Source organism: Gadus morhua, chromosome 18 (assembly GCF_902167405.1).
Source record: "Gadus morhua chromosome 18, gadMor3.0, whole genome shotgun sequence".
Lineage (NCBI taxonomy): Eukaryota > Metazoa > Chordata > Actinopteri > Gadiformes > Gadidae > Gadus > Gadus morhua.
In genome coordinates, this window is record NC_044065.1 from 9,496,550 (window position 1) to 9,505,674 (window position 9,125).

Sequence of the window (9,125 nt, forward strand, 5' to 3'; positions counted from 1 at the left end):
TGCTCTTCACCGGTTGGAAGTCATTAAGGTTGGATCCCCAACCACTCCTAGTCTAAAGATATTCCGCTGAGACCATGCAGAATGGAGTCACTCCCTTTTGCATGGTCTTTGTCTGCTTGTAGCTACACTGGGCCCCTCTGTTTCCTGTTGGCGTGTCCGGTGCTAAATACACAGATCCCTGCACATCATGGATTCCATCACTATCTGGCAATGAACTGTTGATAGGCAGTCCAATTGGGGGAGATACAGTGTCTGTTGATCAAACAAAACATATGGAATAGTCCGCCACCTGTAATCAGGGAAGCTGACTCTGTCTAGCTATTCAAGGCAAAGCTGAAAACATACCCCTACAGCCTTTTGTTTGGAACATAGGGGTGCCAAAACGATGCTGATGTCGGGAATGATATCAAATGTGTGGATGATGTGTGACGGTGTCTGTCTGATCATGATAATGTTTCTGTTTCTGACTGTATCGATGTGCGACTGTTTGTGCTTGTCTGTGCTGTTACTATATTAGCAGCAGTCTATATTTCCAGTGCACTTGGCACGCTCTCTGTTCTAGCATGCTGCGGTTATTGCGACTGGATGCCTGGACTCTCCTTTTGGTTAACTGGCCAGCACCCCATCACTGATTTAAAATGTTTTTCCTGTATGTATGTATGTATGTGCGTACGTACGTACGTATGCATGTATGCATGTATGTATGTATGTATGCATGTATGCATGTATGTGAATTATGGTACCCATCGCACCCATTACCATCCCTGGAAGGTGGGATCCCCCATTCTGCGTTCCTCTTCAAGATTTCTTCCTGGCTAAATAAGGGAGTTTTTTCTTGCCCTCTTGGGGGCTAGGGTCAGGGGGGGTGCATAAATATTTGGCCAGTTAAGACCTTTGAGACTGTACCGGTGATTAAGTGCTATTCAAATTAAATAGAATGGAATTGAATTGAATACGATTGGTAAAAAGGTCAGGACTTCCCCATGGTCTTAACAAGCGGGCGTCTCCCGCAGTGAGTCCCTCTGTTTGGCGGTGGAGTAAACCACTGTAAGCCCAACTGTAAGTGTCCACAGTGAACCCATAGGGTCAGGCGCTGGGTAGATGATATGTGGCAGGGGCTAGGGGATTCTCTTTCCTCTACGGAGGGCGATTCGAGGAAATGCGGCAGCTGCAAGGCAAGTTTATCCCAACGCATTCCATCTTCTCCAGCCAGCTTTTCTGATGTGGCGCTCTGCCCTAATGTTGGGTATATACCAGAGATGATCAGAGGATAATGTTGATTAGTTCAGCTGTAAAACCCCAAAAATGTCATTGTCAAAATTCAAATTTGACATTCAGGTGTGTGTGTGTGTGTGTGTGTGTGTGTGTGTGTGTGTGTGTGTGTGTGTGTGTGTGTGTGTGTGTGTGTGTGTGTGTGTGTGTGTGTGTGTGTGTGTGTGTGTGTGTGTGTGTCAGCATAGAAATCACGTGTCTACGATTTGTGGTTCAGAAGATATACATCTGTCACATCTCATCCAAAGCGAACAATCAAGTTACCCATTAAAAGTATTACAAACACTTTTTGAAAAGCCAATTACTAATGTATTAACGATGTAATAAGCGATGCGAATTTCATTTCAAGCGGAACTACCTCCGGGGGAGGATTAAATGTGACCCTGTTACCATGGTAACACCACACAAATACGACGCTAAGCAAACTTTGGAGGATTGTTAGAAAGCATAGTCTTATTATTCGTTGAATAAGAGTAGTGTTGACTTGATTGCTACGATTCAATTCACCAACGATTTTCTTTCGCTGACGCTCTTATTTTGTAGGCTACTACTTATTTTTTAACTAGCCTACATAGCCTAATTTCCCAGGAAGTAAAATGGATTCCGAGTACTTGAAAATACACCTGGGGAAATGCCTTGCCGAAGGACTGGCAGAGGTGGCTGAACGACGACCCGTTGATCCTATTGAGTATCTTGCTCACTGGATTTATAAATACAGCAGTGACCAGGAATACGAGGCCACGGTTAGTCGCCCTGTTAATCTATTGCCAGTAGGGGTCAGTATTGCACAACATTTACGTCTATACTGAGCAAAGGGTCTGCGTTACCCTTCCGTGTTATTTGTATGACTTAATAGTATAACTTAGGTATAACTTAAAAATAGAAGACAAAATAAAGAAAATATTTGCTTGATAATAGATAATATATGTCTTAAATGTGTGTGATGTCAGAGGAAGGAGAACCAAGCGTTACTAGAGCAGGAGCAGGCCAGAGCCAGAGAGGAGGGGCAGCACCAGAAGAGGTTGAGGCAGGAGGAGGAAGAAATAAAAGAAGCGCTGGAAAAGGCCCAAAAGGTATGCAGGAGTTCGACCTCCTTTGGTTATTTGGGTTGCCCTTTCTGGTGTTCGACGTTGTTGTGATTCATACGGAGGTGTGGTCGTTAACAGGCATCAGAACCTGCTAGCACTCCTGCGGAACGAAATGTCAAAAGGCCCAAAAGTTCTAACAACCCGTCGACGCTTGCCCCGGTCTTGGAAGGAGAAGACGTGAGTTTAACCTCATGTATCTGTATTGGAAAACGCTGACTGAACGAATGTGCTGACACGCGTTTTTAAAGCGATTGTAGCTCCGATTTTAGAGCAGAATAAATCAGAAGATGGCAAGATAGAATTAAAGAAAGATGACAAAAAACGCCGCCACTTCACAGTCATACCTACTCTTAACATTAGAGCATCTTTGTATTATACATTGTATGTATATTTTCATTTTGACAAAAAATGACAACAGCGATTTCTTTTTAAAAAGGTAATCATATACAAACAAGGACAGAGAAAATAGGCCTACTGCAGGAAAATAAATAATAATCACCAAAACAGCAACATCTCCTGCGTGCGAGGCAGTTGTTCCTGTGACTCCCATCCCTGTTATACCAGACGTTATGACCAGTGTGTTGTTCATGAGAATCCTCGTCTGGTATCAGATCTCACACAAGCAGCCTGCTGAAGACAGCGTCGAGGAGAATAAGAACCCACAGGAGCCTCTGGTCTCTGATACAGAGAACCAGCAGGGGGCAGCAGAAGCCATCCTAACTGAAGGGGATAACCCTGGGCAGGAGGTGAACTTTCTGACAAGCTTTTTCTGGTGGTGATGGTGGGGGTGGTGGGTGTGTTCGCCATTTAGCATCAAAGCTTTTTGTTTGTTTTGCTGTGCTTGTCGTGCCGCAGGGTGATGCTTGTTGCTCGATACACAGTTCTTGTCGTGGATCCTTTCTGGTTTCTGGGTGTAGCTGCCGTTTCGTGTGTGTGTGTTTGCAAATCCCTCTGTTTGTTTTCCATAAGTTGCTCCGGGTTTCCTTGTGTCTCATGCAGGTGAAGCTGATCAGAAGGCCATAGACATCACCTGCAGTTATGAAAGTCTTGGCTTGACACCAGTGTGTCTCCCTGCTACACTACAATCATATTCTGTGTTAGAAATATAAGGTCACTCATTACTCACTTATTGAGATACATAAATACACAAACTAGAAGGAGAGTTTAGCCTTTTGTTCCATGCAGTCTCTCAGTTTCTCGCATGTTGGTGGGCGTCTATGTGTTCTCCATACCCGGCCTGTTGCGGTGGCGTTTTCAGGCATGGCGTGTGAGTGAACTGCCTATGACCTGGGTGGTGGTGGTGGTGGTGGTGGCGGTGTTCTGTGTCAGGTGAGGGGGGCAGATGACGTAGCGGTGGGAGACACCGCGTCGGGAGAATCAGAGGAAGGCGCCGCCTCTGCTCCGGCAGAGGTCCCTGGCCCCCCAGCTAAGGAGGAGTCACAGGAAGTGCCGCAAGAACCCTCTGAGGTGGACTCAAGGCCCGGGGAACCGCAGGGAGCGGGGGACACCGTGGGGCGCCAGGATGAGACAGAGGTAAACCGGCTTGTTGTCGTCTGGCGTTCAACAGGCCTCGGAGTGTGTTCAAGGTGCTATCGAGGAAAATGAGTCGCAAAGTGAATCATCAAAGGTGGCTGCTTGAGGCTTTGGGATGAAATTGTGTTGAAATTCGATCTCATCTTGTGTTGTGATTCATACCCTGGTTGTCACCAGGTGGCAAAGGGATCCGAACATACAGAATCAGAGTCCACCGCCGCCTTAGAACCCTCGGCTAGCCCAGAAAAACTGAACTCCGACTTAAAGGAAGAAGAAGAACAACAACAAGAACTGCAAGAGACAAAGACACAAAGCCCCTCTCCTCTTGAACCACGGGCTGAAGACCAGGTGACCTGCTGATAGATAACCTTTCTGAACCAACGCTTGTTGGTCTCTTTCTTTGAGGAGGAGAACATGCAGGGAGATGTACAGGAAGGGAGAGCAGACTGGCAGGGAGGTCAGACGAGACAAACTGAAGACAGGTGACACCATTTCAGACATTATTGTTTGTAATAAGTGAAGGAGAAGAGGTTCGGCGTCAGCCGAGTTGGTCTAGGACATTTGGATTTGGCAGCCCCCAGGTGTGGTTAGGACGTGCACCCTCTGACCTCCCAACCATGCAGGCTGAGAAGGTTCTGTTGGGACAGGGAAAGGAGCAGAGCTAGAAAACAGAAGGTAGCAACAAACGGCCAATCCGAGTGGACACGCGCAGAGAAGGGAACAATAGAAATACAATGACCAGCTACTATTATCATGATCTAACGCTCTGCTTTCACTCCTACCAACGGTTGACACCAGATGGAGGAAGGTCCAGAAGAACCCACAGCCCCAGCCGAGGCTGTGGAAGTGGGCTCGGTCTCCGGTCGGGAGGATGGTCCACTGCCAGAAGAGAAGGAGGAAGTTCCCTCTGATAATCGGGATGAAGACGAGGTTGTTCTGCCAATTCTACGGCCTTTACTCAAGGCATTTGAATGGGTTTCAAATAATTCTGTTCAATTTCATTTGTAAAGCCCTTAATCACATTGACAGTCTCAAACGGCTCACACACACACAAACACACGCACACACACACACACACACACACACACACACACACACACACACACACACACACACACACACACACAGAGAAAAGAGTCCAGTGGTGTCGGTCAAGAGGAGGTATCAACGTGAGTCTTTAGGATTAGAAGTAGACTGTAGCAGCGATGGAGGATCAGAGGCAGACATGGAGAGGGTCCAGCAGCAGAGTCACACAACAGGAGACCCTGGATGAATGTTTAACCAAACCTGTGTGTTGATGGTTAACCCAGGAAGAGGCAGACCGGCCAGCCGATGCACCCGAGGAGGGGGCAGCACCCGAGGATATGGAGGAAGTGACATCACAAGAGGAGTCTGAAAGCAATTCTGAGAGCAAGGAGCAAACGCCTGAGGAGGTAGAGAAAGTGCCATTTTGTGAAATCAATGTTTTTGGGTTTGTCCATGAGTGAGAAGCTATGCCCCCAATGTTTTCCTTTGATATCTGAATAATTTAATGATAAATAATGTTTTTTTTCTGTTATTTTTGCAGGAAGAAGAAAAAGATGCAGACTAATTCTACCACATCACAGTCTCTGTTTAGTATCCATAATATATAACATGGCCAACATATACTGATAGTGTTTTTTTGAAAGGCCTTTGCATGGGATGAAATCAATAAAAAGTTTTAAGTTTTAATAAAAGTTTACTGAATCAGTGCATCATATCTCCTTTTCTATTTATCATGCACGGTTTTGCCGCATAATGTGATTTTCTACTTTTAACTTTGTACATGAAAAGGGAAGAAGGGCAAAGGTTGTGTGCATTCATGTGACTGGGCTGTGGGCTTAATTGTGGCGTCAGCCTGGTCGCCTCAGCTGCATGCAATCAGAGCGGATAAGAGCGCTGTTTGTGGAGCATTAGATTAAAAGTGGGTCCATCTCACTCTGCGTTGAAATTACACGCAAACGAGGTCATTTTTGAGCTGTTTGCTGGTTGCCTGGGCCAGGTATTTCCACTGAACGATTCCAAGGAATGGATTAAGAAGGGGCTTTTTTGTTGTTGTGTGGGTCTTGCGAAGTTCTCGTGAAGATGGAAACAATAGCCCGCGTCGTGGGAACGGCTATCGTCTGTATTACCGCGGTGTTTAACTACTTAACCGATGTGTTTCTCACTCAACCGCTGAAGGCTACAATCCAACATTTGGAGGAAACCGACCTGACAACTCTGAGCGGAGGTGAGTCACATTCTTATGGTAACGTTTTTGCTGCGTCTGTCTTTGGCTCTCTTTTTTTTAAACTTTATTTTATTTATTTCTAAGAAAACAGGTCGCTCAAGGCCAAATCACTGTGGGAAAGCTCCGGAGCTGTCATCATGGCTGTCCGTCGGCCTGGGTGATTTTTGTGCAGAGAGGTAAGTGGTACATGTCCTGTTTTTTAATCTGCTTATTATTGTTTGACTTCATCCTGAGTAACGGGTGACCGATTTATGCTAATTTGTATCCCGATGAAAGTAAATGTCTGTGTCCAGCGGCGTCACGACCATGCAATCTGAGGGGGCTTGTGCCCCCTCAGATTGCATTGTGATTGTTTTTTTATTTTCAATTTATTTTTGTTCGGCAATTTGCTCCGAAAATAATAGAACTTGGCTGTGACTAAAGGGGGTTGTACAACAGTAGCCGCGTTTACATGGACACATCTGATCCGCATAGATTTCTATGTGGAATAGAAAATGATAATATATACGCCTCATTCGGAATACAATTATCTGTTCGGCATAGAATTCTATGCCGAATAGAAGAGGTGGTGTAGTCCGTTTTAATCGCACATGTACCTGTATACACTTATTCCGAATAGATTGAGGTTTAATTTAGAGCAGCTGCAGTAGTTCGCAATTGGTCCACTGAGCTCCGTCTGTACATTTATGCACACCGAACTTGACTGCTGTCAAGGAAAGTGGATTTATTGCCTGATTCACGTCTTTGTTACCACTCCGTAAGTAATCCGGTAAGCGTGTCCGGTTGCTAAGCGACGGGACATGGGTGTTTATTAATGACGTGTTTGTGTATCGTAGTGTCCGCGCCCGTCCGAGATAACTGTAAATGAGTAGGCTACTACTAGTACTTTTGCAGGCTGAACGTTAAAATACTTCTTAATTTAGAGAGACCACTCTCTCCCACCAGTCTTGGCTGCGGACTCGCATTCAAATTCCTCTTGTTTTACGGTGGAGGTGGGGGTAAATATAAAGATTGGACGTAGCTGTGCTGTCCTCCTTAATTTAAGGAGCAGGCAGAGAAAGCTCTCTCCTGCTGTGCTTTCATTAAAATCAAATTCACGATGCCAAATATTGATAAGATGTCCATTATGTCGCCGCCAGTCCAGAGATGTGTCAGGTGTGCGCGAGAGACATAACGGACACTTTTGTTACTGCCATGTATACAGTACATTCGGATCACATTTTAGGAACAGATCTATTCCGCATAGAAATCTATGCGGATCAGATGTGCCATGTAAACGCAGCTACTGCGTCATGGATTTTTTTTTTGTTGGTGGTACTCTGCCATAGTAAGAGGACTTAAGCATTATGGTGCAGTAAAATCCTAAACATTCATAACTATATTGTACCTAGGCTAATGAGACGTTCATTTTGCATCGGTCTCGCATGAGAAGCGCTGTGGCCCTATCGACTACAACAATGCTGCCCCATAATGACATAAAGCACTTCCAGATTAATTACTTTATTATCATTATAAATATCACGATTACCGGTACTAACCTAATTCCCATGCTCCAAAAGGTTGAGGGTTGTTGCGATGTAGAACCTTTGTCTGGTAAACAATCAGTATTGATGATAAGCAATGACGTATACCATATGCATCACAAAAAGTCGATCTGTTTTATTAAAAGACAGACTTTAAACATAGCGACCACGATGCTTTGTGCCCAGTCACATTCTGGTTGCATGACGACCAGTGTTTTACTCAATATAAAATGTCCAGGAGGCTGCAGAGTTGTCCTCTCTGAAATCCCAGCTGGACCAGCTAGGGGTCCCCCTCTATGCTGTGGTGAAAGAGGACGTTGGCACAGAGGTCCTGAACTTCCAACCTTTCTTCAATGGGGACATATTTTTGGATGCAAAGGTAGGCAGACTTTGGCTGTCTGAACCAAATGTCAATTTTAAGTCACAAGGGAAAGTTATGCTCTATTTTTATTGTGGACGGTCACATGATGCAACCGGTCACAGTGTTCCAGCAGTAATGCCACAAAATAGATGACTGTCTCCGAAGAGGATTTGCATCATAAGTCATCCCCTTGTGTGTTCTTCTTTCAGCGGCGGTTCTATGGACCACGGGAGCGGAGTATGGGTCTACTAGCGTTTCTCCGTGTTGGGGTGTGGACGAATGGGCTGCGAGCCTTCAGGAACGGCTTCATAGGGAATGTTTCCGGAGAAGGTTTCATCCTGGGTGGTGTCTATGTCCTGGGACCAGGGGAACAGGTGAATTAACCCACTGCCAATTTGTAGAGGAGTTCAATTTTGTTTGTATAGCCCTTAATCACCGGTACAGTCTCAAAGGGCTTAGCGGGCCACATATTTATAACAGTTATACGCGCTTTTGCCATGTACTGTGCATGTGGATAGCACTGAGGTATTTGTGCAACAAGTCTGCTTTGTTAACCCCTTGGCATCCTTTTGTCTCTTGCAGGGAGTAATTCTGGAGCATCGGGAGATTGAGTTTGGGGATAAGGTCAACGTTTTGGAGGTCCTCAACGCTGTTGGGAGGATACAAAGGGAGCTTGTGTCTTTGGAGGAACGATAGCCCCGTGGAAATCCAGAGTGACGTCTTAAAGTCCAAAAACTGGCAAATGGTCAAATTACTTCTGTAGGATTCCTCGTTTCTGCATATTCTGGTCATAGACTAGAATCTTAAAGGTGCACTGTCATAAAAGTGGAGAAAGTTAATGTAGTTGCTTCGATGTTGAAACGTTTGCATTTTGATGTTTGAATAGAGGGTCTCTGATCCTTGAGCTTCCATCGTGTGTGTGTGACTGTGCAGTAAGGGGATCTGGGAGTGTTAATGATGGCCTGACTCTAAACTCTGAACGAGGGAGCAGGCCTGATGTCTAACAACCAGATGAAACCCCTTGTTTCTGTCGTCACCTTTCAGATGTCTATCCACCAGAAGCCAAAAGAACAATAAAAGTGTAATGGTCTAATTCA

The 9,125-nt window shown here is 45.3% G+C and overlaps 2 protein-coding genes across 3 annotated transcripts; both read left to right on the forward strand.

The window, feature by feature from the left end:
- The first annotated feature begins 1,651 nt into the window (after nucleotides 1-1,651).
- On the forward strand, nucleotides 1,652-5,627 carry dydc2 (DPY30 domain containing 2). Of its 2 annotated transcripts, XM_030339382.1 has the most exons (9): nucleotides 1,652-2,015; nucleotides 2,223-2,345; nucleotides 2,439-2,537; nucleotides 2,972-3,106; nucleotides 3,690-3,893; nucleotides 4,071-4,241; nucleotides 4,692-4,823; nucleotides 5,204-5,326; nucleotides 5,461-5,627. In XM_030339382.1, the coding sequence occupies exons 1-9, from the start codon at nucleotides 1,869-1,871 to the stop codon at nucleotides 5,482-5,484; spliced, it is 1,158 nt and encodes a 385-aa protein (XP_030195242.1). In that variant the 5' UTR covers nucleotides 1,652-1,868; the 3' UTR covers nucleotides 5,485-5,627. The 2 variants fall into 2 exon arrangements, with proteins under 2 accessions (XP_030195242.1, XP_030195243.1); XM_030339383.1 differs by lacking the exon at nucleotides 2,972-3,106 and having other exon boundaries at nucleotides 1,653-2,015.
- Nucleotides 5,628-5,749: 122 nt separating this feature from the next.
- Nucleotides 5,750-9,125, forward strand: LOC115530691 (peroxiredoxin-like 2A). Its single transcript, XM_030339385.1, has 5 exons — nucleotides 5,750-6,144; nucleotides 6,229-6,320; nucleotides 7,906-8,046; nucleotides 8,238-8,402; nucleotides 8,611-9,125. Exons 1-5 carry the CDS (start codon nucleotides 6,000-6,002, stop codon nucleotides 8,722-8,724), a joined length of 657 nt encoding a protein of 218 aa, XP_030195245.1. The 5' UTR covers nucleotides 5,750-5,999; the 3' UTR covers nucleotides 8,725-9,125.

Bases quoted from the DNA above. Each gene is read 5' to 3' on its own strand.
- dydc2 (XM_030339382.1), top strand. From the start codon at position 1,869: ATGGATTCCGAGTACTTGAAAATACACCTGGGGAAATGCCTTGCCGAA. The intron at 2,346-2,438 runs GTATGCAGGAGT...GGTCGTTAACAG, and splicing joins CGCTGGAAAAGGCCCAAAAG to GCATCAGAACCTGCTAGCAC. The intron at 4,242-4,691 runs GTGACCTGCTGA...GGTTGACACCAG, and splicing joins AACCACGGGCTGAAGACCAG to ATGGAGGAAGGTCCAGAAGA.